This window comes from Strix aluco, chromosome 4 (genome assembly GCF_031877795.1).
Source record: "Strix aluco isolate bStrAlu1 chromosome 4, bStrAlu1.hap1, whole genome shotgun sequence".
Lineage (NCBI taxonomy): Eukaryota > Metazoa > Chordata > Aves > Strigiformes > Strigidae > Strix > Strix aluco.
Window position 1 is genome coordinate 126180286 of NC_133934.1, and position 22078 is coordinate 126202363.

The window sequence follows — 22078 nt, forward strand, 5'->3', positions numbered from 1 at the left end:
ACAGTATTTGTTTTGTGATTAAGCTCCAATGCTTGAGTTCAGCTCATGTTTGGAAACACTTTTAGAGAGTCACTTCTGTAATTTATTACTATAATTCCTTAGTTTTATCTTTACAACTTAAAGCCTCGACAAGATAAACACTTATGAACTTTATGGTAAGCAGTCCACAGTGTGAAATAAAGATTTTCTTTTATTCAGGTGGAAACCATGAAAATGAAGTAAATTTACTGGGGGGTGGGCAGAGGATACAATGACTACATATCTATATACTTCATGGAAATCTGAGATTCTACAAGAGACAGGGGGAAAAAAAAAAAAAAAAAATCTTTTCCCCGAAAGACTTTATGCATGCCACTTTCTTCCTGTCAGCCTGGCAATCATAGGGATTGCTGGTAAGGCAGTTTGCACAAGGAAGACCGCAGCTGTCTTGAAGGAAAGATGTACAGTACGTGTCAAAAAATCTTATCATTACATTATTAAAAATAACAGGAAAGTCACAAGCAGTTCCTGAAGCAAAGCAGAACAGCATTTTCAATTTCAGTCGTCTCTGCATTCTGTAAACTTTAAGCTTCAAGGCAGGAAGACAGGCAGTGAAATGTAAATGTATATGCTACTGCCTTGTTAACCAGAAAGCAGTCTGCCCAGCATCAGAATGAATTTCAGCCCTGTCTGCTTCACTGAATTCTGAGCTGCAAAGCCCAACAGGGATCACCTACAATCAGGCAGAGGCAATATCTGCTTCTTATTTTCCTACTTTTTCTTGGGAAATAATCAGCAGAAATTAAATGAATAATCACAACATTGTACAGCATCAGTTACCATTTGCTCATACTGCGTATTATAGGGATTATATAAAGAGAAACAGTTATCTATAGAATTAGTATGTTCTTCCAGGTTAACAAATGAATTATTGCTATAGAAACCACAGCTTTTTTCTCTCCATCTAGATTGCGAACCAACTTCAAGATCGAGAAATTTCTACCATCTAGTGTAATGTTTACTGATTAAAGGCAATACGACTCAAACTGTCTAAACTAAATATAGCTAAATAACAGTAAACATTCAGAAATACTTCTGAACAGTTGAATTCAAACCATTTCTTTTATGTGGGCACAATGCCAAACCAGAACTGTAGGTCAGAACAGCAGAAACGTAGGTTAGAAATAGCACTCTTGCAGACAGAATGTTAACTGTTTCACTGATACCAAGTATTTTCAGCTGAAGAAAAGCAAAAAGATGAAAAGCTTTTATATATTTATAGGATCAGGGCATAAAACCTGACTGCAATATTGATCCACCTAAGAGAGACATCCTGAATCCTGTACCTGCTTCTCTGTTGATTGGCACCTCTTGACAGAGAGAGTCTGAACCAAGTAGACACCAAATCCTTCTGAAAGGTGATTTGAGTAAGACCTGAATAACTACCATCAAGGAATAAATCATGTATCAGCTATTTCAGTCTTTTTTTGCTACTGGCCAAAATGAGAAAGACCAACCCTTCAGGGATATACTTATTGCAACAGTAAGACACATGGATTTTTATCAAGGTTATCTATTCCCACGAGTGTCTACTGTTCTGAGTTAGAGTTGAGTTGTATTTTAAATACATCAACCATCATCTAAGCTGCTGCATCAACAACCTTAAATCTGCACCCAAAGTCAAGAAAACACCCAAAAAACATTGACATCACAACCTGCGATCACCATCAGTGAGTGACTGGAGAGCTAAAATTCCCAGCACCTCTTCCCAGCAGGCACTGGGACACTGCTACCCTCCAAAACTCACTTCTCCTATCTAGATGCTTATGCCCATTCTAGACTGGGCATAAGTAAAGTTCACAGTAACAACTGTTGAAAATTAGTTTTCTTAAGAGAGTCCTGTCTCTCCATTTCATATTTTTTCCTATACAGATGTTGCAAAAAAGGGAGACTGTAGCCAAAGATAAGTCCAAGTGAGAAGCAAAACAATATGAAATTTTTAAGTGGCAGGAATTAAAAATTAAGACCTTTCTGTTGTTCATCCAATACCCATAACTAAATGCAACATGGGGAAGTATTTTTTATCTCAGGGTGAGAGGCTGAATTTCATTAAAAAAATCTCCAAGATGCCCTTTTTTGCTTTATAATTAAAGTTTAAGTTTTATGGGTCTCAGGTTTTTTTCTCCTTTCTGATTAGCAGGTCACATCAGTCAGAGAATATTGTAAACAGTAAAACAATGAAATCAGCAATGAACACAGAGTCTCTGTATAAGGGACATATTCCTTTCCCAGCTCCATTCCTTGTTGCCTTCCAAATAATACTGACAGTGTTCAAGTATTCTGTAAAATTATTTTGAGGATAACAACCAGCAAATAAGCACAACATGAAACACAGAGAAACTTGCAGAAAACTTGCAAGTGGCTTTGCTTCACTTGGTTTTAAGCCACTTTACTCCTCACCATGAGTTTTGCCTCTGTCTTTGGCATGATTTTAAACAAGAATATAGCTCTGTTATCCTGACTCATCATTTACAGGAAGATGTTAAAGCTTTTGTGGATGCTAACCTGTAGAGCTGAGTGGGAGCACAAAGGATGAAATAGTTTCTTTCACAAAACAAAGACAAATCTCTACTTACAAGCACGTACATCATATATTTAATCAATATGGGGCTAAAGTACCAGGGACAGATCTTTCTTTTATGTTATTAATAGACTGACAACCCCATAAACTCTTCTGGAAATAAATGCAAGCTAAGAGGAAGAACAATGTGTACAGGATTGGGAGTTCAGAAGAGTATATGATCAAGATAAGCTGCTAGAGTTAGAGTTAATGTAATTTTGTTGCTTGAGTACTTAAATGTGTTTTCATCACTTGCACATTTGCTTTCTGATGCCAAGCTTGAACACTAATTAAGGAAATGAAAAGAATTAAACCAATTGCAAGCCTTATACCATGTGGAGATGCAAGAGGTCTTAAAATGTTAATTTCTACCAGCTAGAACCAGGAATTCAACCATCCTCAACAATGACTCACTCTAGAGCTGCACGTCAGCAGTTTGCAACTTCTTCGCTCCTCTTTGAGGAATATTCTGAGAATGCCTGTTAGCATAAAATTGTGAGCAAGAAATTCTTTGTAAAGAACGCTTGTGCATGGTATCATGCAGGTCATGCTTCACTGTAGCCAAAACTCCTACAAGTGCATGCATGCGGGAGAAGGATGATTAGCTAATCAATGGTTAGCTATTTTTTTAAAGGCTATTCTACACATTACACATCACAGCTGCTTAGGTTTTTTTATATATGTAAATAAACCACTTGTTTCTGGATACATGCTTCATTAACTTTGAAATTATCGTGTGGCTGTATTTAACTTTTAGTCAGCTTTTCCAATGTTATCTTAAAATACACGTAGGCTGCAACAGAAATGGATGATTCAGGTATTTTATGTGGTCTCCCACAGTCACTTAAGAGAAACTACTTACGAGAACTACTTTGAAGCAAAATGTAAATATTTTAATAGATGACTACTCATCATTTGTAGGAATCTCACATCATGGGTTTCATATCTTTCCTTTATGAACTTAGTGCTAATAGAATATATATTCTAATGACATATGAGAATTGAAATCCTTGCTTATTGCAGAATAGGTACATTGGAAAATGCTTCTGGCATTTCCCCTGCTCAACAATGTACAGCAACTGAGACCAGTGTTTCTTGATGCTGTTGTGATGCAAAAACCCTAAAAACTTGAAATGAACGCACACTATTAAACATACTACAGATCCATCCTCCAGGTGACTGTCAAAATGAAGACTTAAGAAAAAATTCCTCTAAGCATACACCTGGAGGTGCTACAACTCTCTTCAATGAGAGGCATGGAGACCAGCTAGTTAGATTTTTTTTTTGCGAACATCTTTGCATGTTTGATTAGGGAGGAAAAAGTGAAAGAACAAGGAACTGCTATTAAAGTGACACAGATAAGTTGGGAGAGTCTTTCAAAGATGGTGTTATAACCAATTCTACAGGTAAGATAGAAATCCCTTTTTCCAGCTCTTGACATCATAAAAAGATACAATTTTGAAACATGTGAATGTATCTATTAAGAACACATACTGAAAATACATTTCATGTAACTGCACCTTAAAATCTTGATTCTTTTGGAATCAAAATGGCCTGCACGGAGACTGAGAGGAAAAAACAAATGTTGCCTATGTGTTCCCTTGTAAAACAGGGAGTATTTGACTATTTAATCCTGAGAAAAAAATAGGTATGATTTCTTCCCCAACAGAACAACTTAAATACAAGCAAATACAGTAGTATATATAGTCTGGTTTTTAATAAAAATCAGGTTATGTTCCAAAAAGCTTCTATTTTTATGTGGAGATACTGGAGTTTAGATTTTCTTTCCTTTTAGCCACAGTGCATTCTTTGAGTGCCAAACGTACCCTCAAAAGACAGTTAATTCTCTTATTCTGACATGTTGAAAACTGGGTAAGAACCAAAAGCAATGTCCAGATTTTTATCTGGATTCAAACCAATTGAGTGATTCTTTAAATTTCCGTTTGATAAAGAATTTTTTTCTATAGTACCTCTGATTTTTTTGATGTTTTATGACATAAGCAATATCTGTTACTTAAACCTCACCTTGTGAATGAAAAGTAATCCTGAGTTGCACTATATATTGCAATTATTGCCAAAAATCCAACAATTTGAACATGCTGAGCAACTCAGTGTAACACAACCCCTGTTAAAGTCAATGACAAGCAATTTCCACATTGTCCTCCTTCGTGGTCAACTCTGGACCACACAAGTCAGTTACCACCGATGAGGATTAGCATCTTACAACCACCATATTGGCTCCCACTCCTTAGCTTACAAAAGCCATCAAAGAACAACCACATAAAGCCTGGAAACCTTGTTGTACCAATACTACCACACTCTTTAAGACGTCATGAAAGGCAGCACAATTAGAAAGACAGTCTTTGTCAAAACAAAGTTACTGATTTTAACCCAGCTACTGGAAAAATGGTAGGATCTGTTATCACCAGCTACAGTAGATCTCTGCTCCATTAGCATTATAAAAAAATCCTACTTCAGAAAAATAGGATCCTTTCCACTCCCAGAATTAGACTGTTCTGACTGACTTTACCCTCTCATTATATATTAAGTAGGTCTGTGTCCATTTGATTGATTTAATGAAGGCCTATCACGGCTGGTCAGCAGCTGGCCAGGCCTTGACAGCAAAGCAGCTGTGCATTTCAGAAGCTTGGGAGGGGGGGAAGATAATTTTTAAAATCTCCCTCCCATCTCTAGTAATGTAACAATTTGCAGTTCTAAAACAAAAGGTCCACTAAGAATATTCTGGGAGAGGATGGACAGAAGCTATTTTTGACCTTGATTAATAAAGGAGAAACCTCACAAAATGTAAATGCAAAACGTGAGTAATTCAACATCTGTAGTCAAATAAAGGAAAAAAAAAAATCATTCACTTGTCGATTCTCTCTGCAACCGGTATTACTGCCTTTCTAAGGGAAAAGAAAAAAGAAATTATGATGAATTCCCTAAATGCATTCTAATTGCAATACCTAGCATGGCCCACAATTAAAATGAGAATATGTATTGTAACAGTTGAATCAGGAATTTGGTTTAATGAGCCAGAATGACAGTTCTGCTCTGACTCAATCTAAAAAGATTACTATCTATCCTCTGCTACATAGCTTCAGCATGAAGATGCTCACCTTATTTTTACATGTCTACTTGTCACCTGGAAATAATGGATTCTACAGCTTCTCCCACCAGCACATCTACCTGTCTGGAATCCTTTCCTTCACTGCTCTACATTTAGATTGTTCTTTAAAAATAACCTCTATTTCTTTTAAAGGAATGCCTTTTTTTTTTTTTTTAAACCACCAAGCTCCCCCCTCTCCCTTCTTTGTTTAAAACACACAGCACTTTTAATGCAACAGCCATGAAAAATGATATTAAAAATGGATACTGGAAAACTAGTATAGCAATCCTTGATTTTTAGTGACTGATACTCTGCAATTTTAACCAACGTTAATACAAACAGACCAATACAGACTGCAACAGTTCACACCCTGCAAAATGTGGCCTATTCAGTCCTTTTCACTGCAAACAGAGGAAAAAACCCAAAGGATTTTATATTCTGCACACATTTATCCTTATATTTATCTAATCATACAATTATTCTCATACAGACATCTACTCCATTTTCCTGAGCGCTGTTATCAAGGCATAAAATTAACACCTAAAAATAGATTCTTATTGTCTTTTTTTACCTGGAAAGATCTACCCTGGCTGCATGCTCCACCAGACAGTTCCCAGATCAGAAATCTAACTCAAATCCGCATTCTTAACAACCATGTTAACGTTACAGATTAAAACACAGAATCCTTACCTAGGAGCTGCATTCTTTCAAATGTAAAATGGTTTTACTTCCTTTCTATCTAATCTGCCCACTGCCTGGACATATTTCAGCCTGACTTCCAAATATTTGCTCGCTTTTTCTCTCCCTGCACGGCATCCGCAGTTATACGGCATTACTTACATTCTCTTCCATATATAAAAAAAAAAAATTAAAAAAATAATAATAAAAAAAAATCAGACATTACATGAAAGGCAAAGAAAAGAGACAGCCCATTTCAAAGCATCTGGCAAGCCTCCCCCTGGCCGGCGGCCAAGCCTCGGCTCCAGCGCCCGCTCCCCCCGCGCATGCGCGCTGCCCGCCAACAGCCGGTTGCCGTGGCAACGCTGTAGGCCGCCTCCAAGGATGAACGGCCATTCCGCGTTGGGGCTGACAAACCGCACGCTGCAGGGGAAGCGAAAGGGAAACGGTGACTGACCTTCCTCAGAAGACAAACTTCACTGTTTTGTTTGTTTTTTTTTTTTTTAATATAAAGGAACGTTTCCGAGCGTATTGCCAGAGTCACGGGACGAGGAAACAAACGAACCAACCCCACAACCGAACACACCCCCCTCCCCCTGCTCCTAAATGTACCATCAAAGTTAAAAACAGGGAGCAGAAATAAAAAGAAATACTGTGAATACAGGTTTGATGACATGAAGAAACTGGTGAACTTCGTGGAAAAGGAGCCAAAGTATTCCAATGCAGAAAAACATTGTACCGTAAACATTACAAAGTCCACCCACGTCGTAGCGTACGATTCTGTTTCCCAACCTGTAATACTGGTGTTCAGAAAAAAACTAACACTTACAAAGGTAAGTCCTGTACTGGTCTTAAATAGTGTCTTAGGCACCAAACAGCTTTAACAGGCACTGTGCGTGTTAGCTCACACTTTCAGCCCACTGCTTTTGCTTTAACAGTTTGTCTTTTTTTTTAAAAAAATCAAACTACTGTTCTCAGAAACAAGGTACTTTTTACATAACCTACATATAAAGTACAAAAGAAAAATACAAAGTTACTTTTACTTAAGGTTGGATTACTACTATTAGGCTCAGTATCCATTTCTTGCTTATGTCTCTCCTTTTGACCCAGATCCTTTCTATCACTCTTCTCTGCCTTGAATTCTTAATTTCTGAGATTTGTCTCCAGTTCCTGCACTGGATAGTAGGAGGCAATCTGCCACTGCTCACAAATCCCAATAAAGAAACCGTACAAAGGGAAGATGAACAGGACTGAAAAGACATCAGAAGCAAGTAAGCTACATCTGAGAGTAAAATGTTGGGAAGTGCAGGATCTTCAGGCATGCAAGTTATTCAATTATCTTTGAAGAATGACTGAAATTGCCCAGACTTACCGCTACTTCTTCCGTTTTCTCCTCTCTCTTTTCTTCCTCTTCATCAGTTTCTGCAGCAGCTCCATCTTCCTCATCGCTGCTAGAGGACTCCAGAATTTCACTGATGTCCATTTTCCAGTTCCGAGGAACGACCTTTGTGCTGAGAAACGTGCTTGCCTCCTGTAGCCCTACAGAAGAAAGGGCCCTGGTTTTACCTCATCTGCAGTATTCACAGTCACAAAGCATTTTTAATTTCCTTTTCACATTCCTGTAAATCACAAGGCCAACTTACACCAAAAATGGAATTAAGTAATAAAATAGATACTTCAGCTTTAAACACTCTGTTTACACACTGTACATTTTGAGACTGTCAAATTTTAAAAAGCGAGTATCAGCAACTCAAGGAGTTTGGAGTTGAGAACATCCATCACACACACAGCATCCAGTTGTTCTTTAGGCACAGGTCTGCAGGAACTCTACTAACATTTACACCTACGTATGTGAACAGCACCAAAGATAAGCACCTATACTTATCCACATATATGTTCTGTGCAACTGTGAACTGTTCTGTTTCTGTGGAAAAGAGACAAATACTGTAACAAGGCTATTTTAAAAAGTAAACCCATCACAGTTCAATCACTTTGTTATTTTCAAAATATCTTCACATCTTAAAGTTTAGATTGCAAAAAACCAAAAAGCAAATGTTTTGTTGAAGAGCACTGTCTAAAGAAATGCTGTATTACTGTTTGGAACAGAGGAAAAGTACACCAGTGAATAAGGGGGTGATGGGACAGGGAGAAGTCACACTTGTACAATGGGAACACCTCAAATTCTCTCCCTTGAAGAGGTGCTCCAAGGGGGAAAAAAACAAAGCAAAACCAACCCACATTAACCCCAAAATATGCCCCCCAGTCACAATAAAAGCCTTTAATAAGGATCATTCAGAAGAACATCCAGAAGAGAGACATGCTGCAATGAACCATTCAGTGTTGCTGGAGAAGAAAAGGCACCAGTTTTTAATAGCTGCTGATAAGAGTAACCTCCAGAAATTTGTCTAAACTCTTTCTGAAATGATTAGTACCTTTGGTTCCACAATATTCCCTCATGGCAATGAATGTCAGAACCCAATGACATTCTGCACGAAAAAAAAAATCCCTTTCTTCAATTAATCTTAAACCTGGCATCTGATAATTTTTTTGGCTGTTCTAAAGTTCTTGTGCTGTGAAATAGTTATTAAGAAGAATAAGAGAAATCATTAAGAATTACATGAATCAATCAAAACCACCTCAAGCTCTCATTTGCGAGTATCACGTTAGATCTTTACTTATTAAGAAGCTGTTCCACACCTTTACTCAAACCAGAGGAACTGCTGCTGTTGACTGGGGGTTTTTTTGTCATCGGGTTTGGGGTTTTTAAATGATTTTTAATAAATACATTTTAAGTATTTCTTCTTAACAAATTTTGTGTTTTGAGGTCTGATTGGGAGAAACAACACTAAAAATTTAAGTATTAATTACAATAAAGTGAGAATCTGGCCTTTTACAAGCTTACTAAAAACATGGATTACTGTAGTCACATCATCCATCCATCCAGAAAACAAGTTCTGTAATTATACTTTTAAATCAAACATTAACCACAGGCAGGCTGTTCTAATAACATTTACACCTTGTTGTCTGGGTATTTTTACTGTAAAGACAAAGTGTTTTGAGCAGTAGCACAAAACTTTGGTGTTAGGCGAGGTAACTATATACTTTACTGTTCAATGACATTTCAAATACACTACCTTGAAAATATTCTATTCACTTTCCACAAATTTAGAATGGATCAAAAGCATCAAATAAAAATCAAATAAACAGGACATTATTAAAATAGCACCTAGTAGAAGGCAACTATATGCAAAGTTTCTCTAAGTTATCACATTTAAAATTGTTTGCAAAATATCCAAGAGCAATTATCAGAAATCAACAGGCCATCATTTATCTGCAAAAGCTGAAAGTACTATTGCACAAGATTACTTTTTTTAAACACCAAGAATTTATTCTAATTTACCTTTTTTAGGAGAGGACTCAGATTTTGGTAAGTTTTGAACATCTAGTTCTTTAATGTCTTTTCTTGCTACTGAGTAACTGAAAAAGAATAAGGTTCTGTTATTATTTTTAAGCACAGTAAAGCAAGCATTTGACTTAGAAAAACAGCAATTTCTAGAATTTTCAAGATTTATCATTCACTTTCAAGGTCTTTTCTAAGAACTAACTGCATAAGGCATTTGTTATTGTAGGTCCTAATACAAGATTCAAACCCAGAGTAAGTTTCCAATCTTTCTTTGAAATTCAGATGCTGAAAGAACTCTTATAATTGAATAATTAAGAAAAGCTTAAATGTAAACCTGCACAGATTTGCAAAGGTAAAATAGTCTACTTACGCAAAAAACACTTTCTAAATTGAAAATACTCACAATCAATCAACAGTTGCTACCCAAAACAGCAATCTAGCTAAGATGAAAGAAATAAGGCCCTCTATTTTCAAAATGCATTTCTACTAGCATAGAACAGTGACGCCAAATTCACGTATCTGCATTGATAAATAGTTGATTTTTATTGTTAAATTACAGAAGTGTTCTCACAGCAAAATATATGGAAGTTGCTCTGTTCTAAAGTTATACTGAATATTCAGTTACTGAATTACTACAATAGAAATGCTAACCAACCTGCAAGGAAAGCCTTACAAGTGAGTTATTACAATAAGATTTTTTTTTCTTCTTTCATTATTTCAGAAAAACTGGAGTAAAACCTCAGGAATTGGAGGCAGCCATTTTCTGAAGTTAAAGCCATAAGACTATGGGGAAAAAAAAAGTAAAACAGAGCAAGACTGCATGCTTTTCCAATAACATTCTACCTTCAGTATATAAAAACTCAGACTAATCTAGAAGGCTGATGATACATGTCTACATTAAGAGGCCAAAATAATTAAGTTACTTGAAATATGTTTCAGTAATTAAGTACTCGCACCCTACTCAAAATCATGGCTATTAAAATCACAAATTGTTCACTTTGAGAGAGATAAAGAGGGGTGACAGCTGGCCTTTGGCAAGAAAGTTTTTAGTTACAGTATGTTGAGACAGATTCATTAGAAGTAATGATGAAGAGAAATAAAGGGAAACAGCTTTAAAAAACAGTCTTTGTACTCTTTTGAATATACTATTCCTTAAGTAAGACACACATCTCTGTCCCCCTCTCTCCTCCCTTCCCCTTTTTGGGGGGAGAATATGGACTAATAGGGCCTTTCTTTTTTGCAGGAATCTTGGTTCAGATTCTGTAAAAATTTTAATTAAACAGTTACTTTACATTCACTTTTTTATTTAAAGAAGTAGATAAAACACTTTTAAACTTTGCTATTTAAACAGCCATGGACATCCAGGCACTGGAGGCAATGAGTCAATCAGATATCCAACTACTACAACAGATGCCCATAAAGACATAATAATTAAGACATTAAGGGAAATAATTAGAACCAAAAACTCACTTCAAAGAACAGGAATCATCTGAAGTGTTAACAACTGTTTGTTTTTTGGGTTGGGTTTTTTTTCCTCAAAGTTGTTGATCTTTTCTTAATGAAGAAACACCAGAAACTGTACTAATTCAATAAACTCTTATCAGTACACACAACGTAAAGGTGGGCAAGTAAGCACAGTAGTGGAAATGGAATATGAATGACAAAGGTATACAACCAAAATTGTACCCTTTCCTTCTGGAACAAATAATGTCCTCAGAAGCAATATGTAATTAGTTTTGCATTTTTCTCCCATATACATCTAATGAAAGTAAGCTATTACTTACAATTTGGAATCTGCAAACGATCGAACTAAACACTGGTCCTTTTTCACAGTGACGTCATCATTACAGCTGGGAGACACAACCTGAAGTTTCAAATAAAACACTTTTTTTAAGGAAAAAAAAAAAGCTGATCTTGAAAGGAAAGAAAGATGGACAGCAGGAAACCTGCTCTTTTCCTGTTTCTTCTATTCTAATTCCAGTTCTGAGAAAAGAAACCTACTTCAGTTTATATTACTGAGGCCAACAATGACAAATTTCAAGAAGCAGTTTACATCAAACTACTAACTTTACTTCTTAAGTACAAGTCAGAAAATTTTGCAGTTTCGTTTGCAAACCCAGAACTGATCTACTGGGGTGACATCACGGGATCCTGTTTATTCACTCTGCTTTTTTTCTATTGCTCATACAAAACCCATTTAAAGCATCTATTTAAAAAGTCACAGACCCACTTATTTTATACCAGCTTCTGATCTTTGGCATTCAAACTGAAAGGTAAGTAGGTTTTCAGGTTTGAGGTGTGGATAATATACGCCAGTGTGGAATCCAGTACATCCTTCCACAGAAGTATCAAGTCTAAAAAGGTGATAAAAATGCATTTGCAGTATGTGTACTACCACAAACAGAACAAGTTAACATTTTGCTCTAGACCACATACAAATGTCAAATGCAGATGAACTTCTGGATCTACCAGGACTCAGTGGAAGCTGTGACATCCCATTCAGATGAGTCAGAAGTTTTATATCCAAAATCAAGATAAGACATTCCTGTTTCTCAGGTAGCAGAGAACAGAACAGGTACAAGGCCTCCAGTAATTTAATCCCCTCGTTAGAACCATGTTAAATTAAAATCTGTCGTTAGTAGAGGGATATAGAACAATCAGAACATTTACCACAATACCACACTTCCCATTTTAAACTGAGATACATACAGCTGCAGAAGTCAGTGTCAGCTATTCACCCTACATTACACCATAATGTACTTTCAAGGAAGGGAAGACAACTGGCCTGTGTAGTTAGTTACCTTTTGATCCTGGATTCACACAGGGAAATAAAATGTTAAATTAAGTTAGAAGATTCTAACAGCTGTGCTCGTTCCAGCTAAACGTAGACTCAAACTAAAGGACTACGAAATATACAGTTAAGTAGATAAAATGTGCAAAAATTAGTGAACCCAACCTGCCTGTTTAATGCTCCAAATAATTTTTTTTTTTAAACAAACACATCTCTGAAGGATGACAGAAGATGGTATTGTCAGACAAGCTGAATACGCCAAGTTTACTACAGAAAGCAACTTTTTATATACATCCCTAAACTTTTCTGTGTGTATAAAGAATCTGCAAAGTGTCTGCCTCTACAGTACAAGTCTACTTGCATTTGAATTTATTTAATGTATCTTTATTATCAGCAATAGCAATGAACAGCAGTATCCTATACTCACAGTCAAATAAAAATAATAACCAACCTCTACCGCTAGATTAACTGGCCATTAATGTAAACGCAAGCATGAAAGAAACTAGTATTTCATAAAATCAAAAGTCTAAGGAAAAAGGCAATTATTAAATACAAAAAGATAAAAATTCCACTGCAATTAATATTCATACATCTAGCTGTTCTTAAATTGCCTGGGTGTACAAGTCCTAACATATCATATTTTTAGAAGATAAATATTGTTACATACCAATCATTTTATGTGCAGTTTTGAAAGACTTAAGTGCTGTAAAACTGTAACTTACACATGAACGTTAATCTTTGCTCTCCTACTCTTCACAGATACTGTAGAATATTTGTATTTTTAGCAAGTATGGGCAGCAGAGCTGAGCCTGACTGCATTTGCAACTTTGCTGTAAAAACTGTGAAGTTTGCAAACCATCCTATCCACGAAAACCACGGTACAAACAATCTAACAAGTCAGATGACATTCTTGTCTGAAAAGATAGTAGTAGTATGACACTAGAGATGTCAACGTCTTAAGCAACTTACCAAAGCTGGATACCAGTCTGCCTTCTCAGAATTACAAGTCACACTCACAACTTTGCCAAGCAATTCATCATTGAGACGCCTTTTATCTTCATCCTCTTCTTCACTACTTTCTTCTTCCTTTTCATCTTCAGTACTAAATTATTAAAACACAGTATTTTAAAGCTTTCGTCTGAATATTTGAAAGCAAATACAGCTTACAATCAGATCTGTCTTTCTGTTCTGCAAAGCTTCGAAAACAAAATTAGAATTTTAAGAGCTGAAATTGCTTGAAATACATATAAATATTAAGTGTGCTTACTTAGTACGAGGAATTTTGTAGCAATTCTTTCCAAGTAGTAGTATTTTACAACAGCATCATGTTGGAATTTGAGGTATGAATCAGGATTTGATTGTGCACAGACATGAAAAAGAGAAATGGTCTCTACCCCAGAAATTTAAAAGCACCTTTTTTCCTACTTTGTGCAGTATAAAGAAGGTTAAAAATCCTGTATTGCCTGACTCATGAGCTCCTATCATATGAAAGAAGTATGAACATTCTTAAGGCCACGACAAGGAAAAAACCCATCAATTTCATAGTACTGCTAACATATGAACACGTCTGCATGAACTGAATTACTCAAGTCCCTCAGCTGTGTACGCAGCTCACATGATAGAGCATTCAGAGCATTACACCTTCAATGGTACTACTTCAGTTTTAGCAAAGGAAAGCAACAGAGCACTATCAAAACTCACACAGGAAGAGAAGATCTTCTTCCTCTATTAGATTTCTTCCCAATAACTGGAGTTCCAAAGTGCTCTGGATTAGTTAGTGGCAATTGATCAAGTGTCTATGTGGAAAAAGAGGAAACAAAATTAGTTTGCAATTTCTCCTTATTATATATATATATATATAAAAATTACCTAATTTTCATTACATGTCCATCACTGTCTTACCTCGCTTTCTGCAAAGTGCCTTTCTCCCTTCAAGCATAATGAAGTTCGTCTTAAGGTCCTTTCATCACCATCATCAAAAACTAGTATGAAGTCAAGAAAACACATTGGCACAAGATGATCAGATCTCTTTCCCAAGTTGATAAAACAGGTCTACTATTTATCCCACAATCTAGAATATTCTCTAAAACATGACTTTCAAGACCTCCACTTAAACATTTATTTAGTTCACAAGCAAAATGAAGGGTGGTCTATAAGATTCAGTCTAAAAATAGATAAATTTTCAGACACAGATTCAAGCCAGTATAAAGTAAGGCTTTTGGATGCAATAGTCTCAGTCTAATTTAGACATCCTTCTTATCAATACACTGCACATTTCAAACCATAGCTACTTGCTGCATATCACTTACTATTATCTAACAATCTTAGGGGTTTATTTGGCTTTGAGGGGTTTTTTTAGCCTATCCATTCATTCCTTACTTATGCTACATTTTAGTCCTCCATCTTGCTACAAACAACCCCAGAAAGAGACAAATGAATGGAAAGAAAACAAGTGTGTGATAGCTTTTGCTACACTATCAATTCTGTGCTACCAACAGACTGGAAGTACTGGAAACTTGTAACTAATTCTGACCAATTTATAAAGAATACTTAGTAGACATCCTGTTCTCTTAAAACTCCTGTATAAGTAAAAAGGAACTGCCATTAATTTCTGTCAACACACAGCTGAATAAAACTAGAATGCTATGAGGCTATTGCAAGCTTTGCCTGAGAAAGATCTACTCTTTAGCCAGTTTAAAGAAAACTTTTTCAAAGAGAAGGAAAGAAAAGTTACTAGTTCCCCCCACACTGGTTCAGATCCCACTGTCCGAGCCATGTGAACAGGCCCTTTTCAAAGAGCAGAGACCAGGTGGCTGCAGTCTGGCATTCCAGTAAGGTAAAAGTTTATTTGTATGGGGTCAAAGTGCAGAATACTACTCTATATTTAAACTACTTGAAACGTGCTTTGCCCAGTAGTGAACTTTGAAGGAGGGGAGGAAAAAAAAAAAAAAAAAAAAAAAAGAAGTTTCAAGTTTTGTGCATATCTGTATGATAAATCTGGAATCTGGCATACTTCTAGTAATTAAAAAAAATCTCTTGAGCTAGCACGACTATCAAATATATGTGTATTGTTAGCAAAAACAGATTGGTTGCAGCAAGAAAAGCACTTATGTTATTTGTCAAATAGCTACATAGAACAGTCACATTCTCATAATCTTAGATTAAAACCATAGCCTGCAATAATACCTATATGAAAAGGTATGAATACAAATTTAATAAGCTTGATAAGGTTCTTCTATCTTCAGACTACAGATACTGTTGTGGTATGCTCCACTACTGAATTATCTTTATGGCTTATAATACTTGTACACACAAAGCAATTAAATTTTCCCCTTCCAAAAAGCTAATATTTTAAGGATGGCAGATACCTATGTGCCTAGTCAGCTACACTAGTTAATAATATTTTCAAAACTTTCAAAATATAAATACTAGTAAGACCTGTCAACCCCACTGTCAGTATGTTACTCTCAAAATTTTCTAGTTTAGCTTACAGCTCAAGGAAGCCACCACTTCAACACTTTGTACTAACTGGGAAAACAAAGTATGAGCTCTTCCCCTCTGCGTTACTGATTCAGCATTGGTACCCACTGATCAGCTAAGTGCAAAGACCAGAGGGCTCAAAGTAATTCTGAAGTTCAGTATTGTCACAGGTTTATATTAATTAAAAAAACAACAACAACAAAAATCTCTGTGTCACCCCATTGAAGTTTAAGTTTCATTACCCACTCCAAACTCATCAGCTCTCTCTGTACACTTTGATAACTATTTCTTTGGCATAGTTTTAAGTTTTAAGGTGGTTTGGCTGACTGGGCTGTGTGCCATTTCTCATTGCTCTGAAGAGACTTAAAAGTGGATTACCATCATTACCCTTTGTCAAGTATGTTCAGAACTAAAGTCAAAGTACTAGTTTTCCCCAAATAATCAATTTAGGGAACAAATAGCTGGTGACTGGCAACAGGTAACTTTATTGAAAAAAGCAAACAGAACCTGATACTCGACAGGAAATAAAAAAGTATCAGTCTAGCTTTTCTCCAATTTTGGAAGCTCTACCTATTTAATTAAAACTAGTATAGTACAGGAAGAAATCAAGCAAACCATTCATAAACCAGATGACACATACTATTTTTTCATCCCTAAAAGATAAAAATACTATAAATACTCAGCATTAAGTAAAATACATGCGTAAAACACACTACACTATTTAAATTAGAACACATAAGGAAATTATGACGATTAAGAACGGTGTGAGATATTCTGCTTTCCTCAATCACAACAAACATGCGAGTTAGCTTAGAACTTTGACAGTCACATTATTAGACATTCCCAACCAATACAAGGCAATTATAGATTGCAAAATGGAACTGCAATTCCACTGAAGTGTCAACTTCATAAATTTATATTTCACTTCCACGGACAAAACAACATGGAAGAAAAAATAATTAATATTGAATAATTAAGTTTTCCTAATCACCCCTCAGACCCAGAGACAATGAAAGCATGAGCGTATGCTTTCAGAGTTTGGCAGTCATGCTTTCAGTCCTATTCCCAGTTTCATACCTGAATAAAGACAAGTCTACCACATGCCTCAAAAGCAGCCCTCTCCCTCAAGCCTTTTCCTGTCATTTCTCTCAGTTTTCTCTAGTTGAAGGTACAGAAATGGCCTGTTCTACAGAAGCTGCTTGTCCCTTGCCATACAGGGGAAAAAGTGCTAGGCCACTCTCCATTTTCCAAAACTGAAACATGTGGACTACAAAAAGGGAAACAACAGAACCCCCAAAAGCTTTCTGAAGCCCCTCTTCTGCTCCTAAAAGGAAAGCCACTCTTCCCAAAAGGATAGCGTACTTTCTTTCATACAAGAGGCAGATATCACACAACTTTAGGAAAGGAAGGTGAAAAAGCACAAATTCTCAGACCTCCTTCCTGAACTGCAGCAGGCCAAGGAATTGGCATAACCGTTAAAGAAAAGTGTAGAAAAATGTCTCTGCTCAGCAGAGTGAGAATGTCCTGCCTGGGGAAAAGGAAACGCACATCAGAGCGTAGGAGTGTGTGATTCCATCAAAGTAACCAAGTCCAATATGTTCCATTTTACCTTGGTAATTTTCTTCCAGTACTGAAGTTTCTCTCCCCTTCACCCCTCACTCAGGTTAAAAGAATGGATAGAGTCAACATATCCAACCCCCAAGAGTTTCATATATATATGTATTTACATGTATTTACACACACGAATTGCAAAACTAGAAAATCTTTATCAAGGCTGTGTGGTTATCCCTACAGAAGACATTACCTGCTCAGTAAAGAAAATGCTTTTAGACAATTACAACAGAATTCTCAATAATGAAAACTAAGTGGTGCCATATAGAAAGAAATACCATAGCATTATCATTACTTAAAAAGACTTTGCCTTTTTAAAATGATTAATAGAAAAGTAACAGTTACATTTAATTTTCTATCTTGATGGGGACCAGAGGGGCAGAAACAGAAGGCACTAATATTTCTGGTATTTTAAAGTCATCTAATTACTTAAAGAATAAACTGCAACTTTATTTGACCACATAAGAGTTTTTAGATATGTAAGAAATTGCTCATTCTACAGCAATTTATTGCACCTGCAACTGACAGCATAGCCGCACAACTTAGAGCAAAACAGCTTTGCAGAGCAACAAAGTAACAGAACAGCATAAAAAGAAAGATTTCTTTGGCTAAATTAGTGACCACTTTATAAAGTGTCAATATAGAAAGGATAGCACCACTTTTCATACAAAAATATTAATTATTTGAACTACTAAAATGGGGCCAAGTAAGAAGTCTCTTCAGTTAATCACAATGCATGAAATATTTTGTAATTGTACGTCCTTTAAGCTTGCTTGTCTTCTAGGGAAAATACTTGTCTGAGACTTACTGAAAGGGTAAGCAGAAACATACACTGATAGTCTCAGCACCTTTAAAAATACATACCTTTCTTAAACTAAGTAGGCCTTGTGGTTTCCACCTCACTTTCAAGAAAAATCTACTTCACCAAAATACCATTCATATTACTGCCACCCTATGCATGAGTTTTTAATGCTAGTCCTAGAGGTTTTAAGAGAGTGCCTTTTCAATGTGCAGTATCATATATTAAGGATTTCATAAATATAAGCAGTAGGACAGATGGCACATTTTTTGGCTACGCGATACTTTGATACTGTGACAGCAGTCATGTTAGGACTTAATATGCTCCAAGCTGCAAATTCATTCCTCTTTTTAACCTCATCCAGAAGTAAGACTGTTCAGTTAAAACGTCCAGTACAAACAGATAAATTAAAACCTGTTAGATTAATGTTGAATAACTTGTATTAATTTCTTAATAATTTCTTAAATAGGTTATTGTTACAACTCCAAATTCTCCCACAGCAGAAATTCTAGAGGTTGTATTCCATAAGAATTTACTGATGTATCAGATGTGTTAAAGAGGGAAGGAAACGGGAACAGAAGACAGGGAGGTATCTCCCCATACAATGCAGTCATCAAAATATGCGTTTACAGTGCCACAATATTTATCTTAGAAGAGGAACTTACAATCCTGTCCTTCCAAAGAAACAAGTATGAAAAAGCAGAAGTATTTTAAGTACTACCATTGCCTCATCTTGTAGTGGGCACGTACTTGTTGGGGAAACAGAGCGTACCAGCTGAGTACTTCAGTAAATACTTCTGGAAAGAGAATGATACATACTAGCCAGGAACCTATATACTACTATTTAAGAGTCAATATAAGGAAGTAGGAATGACAGAAAAGCAACGTTTCTGCTGGCCAGAGGCCTTTCTTCCAAATATGTTGCTTAATGACGAACACTGACAGAAGGGGAAAAAGATGACTAAGCAGCACAACCTGGAGGAACAGTCTCTGTTCTAGTCCCAAGAATGGAGTTCAATATGCTCCATACAGAGCATATTTAAACAGTGAAAATGAAATGGAAATTTGCTGAATTTCGCTGCATCCCAACCTTGTTGATAATAACAGAAAAGAAACAGAATTGATTTTTTTTTCTGTTTGTGGAAGCCTAGGCAAGCTCAAGCTACCACAGAAAAACAAAGATTCCCAGTGGGAATCAGTGCAATACTTCCCAAAAGTTAGAAAAAAAATTCTCCCGAAAGTTGAGTATCAAAAAATGCATTAAACAGTGCAACTTTCACTATTGATGAGCAGTTATCTCATACAGCTCATGTATCTATAGCAGGCCCATATATGTCATTATCAAAATACTAACCCTGTCCTGACCAACACACTGTCTCAGCATCAGTTCTCATTTATTTATATAAGAAATATCAACAAGTTGACTAATCAAAGTAATTTTTAGGAACTATGAAGAAACTTGCCACAAAATACTGCAGATCAGTTTAACCACATCTTGTTTATAAATATCCCTAAGATTAAAAAAAAAAAGAAAAAAAGGAGAACATAGTAGGACACTAGCAGTAACATCCTCATAATAGTTATGATATTACTTATACACAGAACATTCAGTGTTACCAGAACAAAGCGGTCCTGTAATAGACAAGTGAATAGGAAAACAACCCTCCAGACTGCATCTGCTTGCTGACTTCAAATCCAACAAGTTATGTCACTATTGCTGCCCAAAGGAGGAAAGATTCTATACTGCACAGCAAGTAAACATTTTTTTTTCCTCCTTCCTCATCCCATTCGGAAACTTTTAAATCTACCAAGACATTGAAAGTAAGTACCAAGAAGTAAAAACTGCTCCAGTGTCACCATGCACACTTAATTATTTTCACTAGCTACCTGACAAAGTACTAATCTGTGAACTACCAGAGATGCCATCTATGAATGCCTAGATGAACGTTTAGAAGTTTTGCAGATTTTTGTTTTTCAGCTGTGGAAAAAATATAGCAAGTACCAAGAGTCATGCAATACTTGTTGAATGACCTTGTAGACAAGATCTGTACTAACTACTGATTCATCACTGTAAGAGGGCTTAAGAGCAAGATAATGCAGTGTATTGTGCTACTGGAGAGACTACAGAACTCAATTTTTTTAAAAAAATCATTTCAAATGAGCTTCGGTTCCTCCACAGAAACGTATCTGAAATATCACTGAAAACACAGAAGTGCAACCTTTGACTCTACTCAAAGAAGACTATCACCTTACAAACAAAAACCTACTGTCTGAAACTACTGTAACAGCTCATTAAAAGCTATCTTACTATTATTACATATGAAGAGATTAGAGAAAAAATTCTACCTCCTTGCTTTCCCTACACCATTGTTTGTACATAATTTTAAATTTTTTTTAACAGTCAGTCCACACTGTAACAAAAGTGGCTTTATAACAGAAGACTCTATCCAGCTGATTTGTAACAAGGTTCAGTTAATACACTTTTCCACCATCTCATCTCCTCCTCTACCTGCACGTTGCCTAAACGTACGTAAGCACAAAGCGCAGTGGTATTCTTTTTTTTTCCTAGATTCTCCAGAAGGTAAACAGCACAGCTATTGCACAGTTTCTGTGTGCCACAGGTGCACTTAAAACAGCAATACATCCCATGGAAGGACTTCATGCAAATACAGGGTTTCCTCAAAATCCACCCAAGCAACATTTTTGAGGATCAAAAGAACAAAATTATGGTGGGTCAGAGTGGTGTAGAGCACCAGCAAAGTGGGGGCATCTGGAGAGTTCCCCTGCCACACTTGTGGTTTTGGATTCCTGGATGACACATGCACAGCCCAAAGATGAAGTGATGCTTCTGGGATGTAGAACTCAACAGGATGCTGGGAAGAACTGGTCAAACCAGCCACACAAACATGACTAGTGCCTTGCACATATACAAAACGTGTGCTGTTCAAGTTATAAAAAGACAAAGCAACAGGCCTCTGGCATGGATGAAATCAACTTATTGTGGTGGCACTGATAGTTTTTATCACCCTTCATGCAAGAATAAGCTATATGTTAAGAGCTTAAAGTTGTAGCGGAGCCAGAACCAAGTCAATTTTTCCTGTTAGCACAGATATCTCCACAAAGCATCAGAAGAGGAAAACTTATTTTAAAAATAGGAAAATGTAACTATAAATAGCTCCTGTGACTATAAAGAACAACCCTGCTCCCAAAAGTCCTAGGACATCACTGTTGGTTGACATTTTCTGATAAATATTCTCAGAATTACAAACTGGAATTTTCAAAATCCATGCAACCTGAAAGAGGACCAAAACGAAATACTTAACACCTTTCATTTCTGTCACCTGTCCTCCTAAACGCAGTACTCCAGAGCGATGCAGCTGGTGGCTGAGACTACATTTCCAGAACAACTGAGGTGGACTCCCCAGAACTTCACTTGCACAAGGGCGAGCACTCAGGTACCTAACTCCTCTCAGCATTCCTCACAAACTAAGAGTGCAACTACATGAGAGAAGGAAGGTACCACCACGTGAGGCCGGAGGGCAGCACAAGCAGAGACATGGGGCTCACAGAGGTGTCTCAGAAGTGGTGTCTGCCTTAGGGCACAGCCA

General features: G+C 36.5%; 1 protein-coding gene across 4 annotated transcripts in view; it reads right to left on the minus strand.

Annotated features, from left to right (window-relative positions):
• Positions 1–22078, minus strand: part of ARID4A (AT-rich interaction domain 4A) — a 49192-nt gene that overhangs the window by 16556 nt on the left and 10558 nt on the right. For all 4 annotated transcript variants that reach the window (XM_074821016.1, XM_074821015.1, XM_074821014.1 and 1 more), the window contains exons 6-11: positions 14483–14562; positions 14282–14376; positions 13550–13682; positions 11574–11653; positions 9787–9863; positions 7759–7925 (exon numbers count right to left, since the gene is read on the minus strand). In XM_074821016.1, the coding sequence (XP_074677117.1) occupies positions 7759–7925; positions 9787–9863; positions 11574–11653; positions 13550–13682; positions 14282–14376; positions 14483–14562 (632 nt within the window). The remainder of the gene's footprint in view (positions 1–7758; positions 7926–9786; positions 9864–11573; positions 11654–13549; positions 13683–14281; positions 14377–14482; positions 14563–22078) is intronic.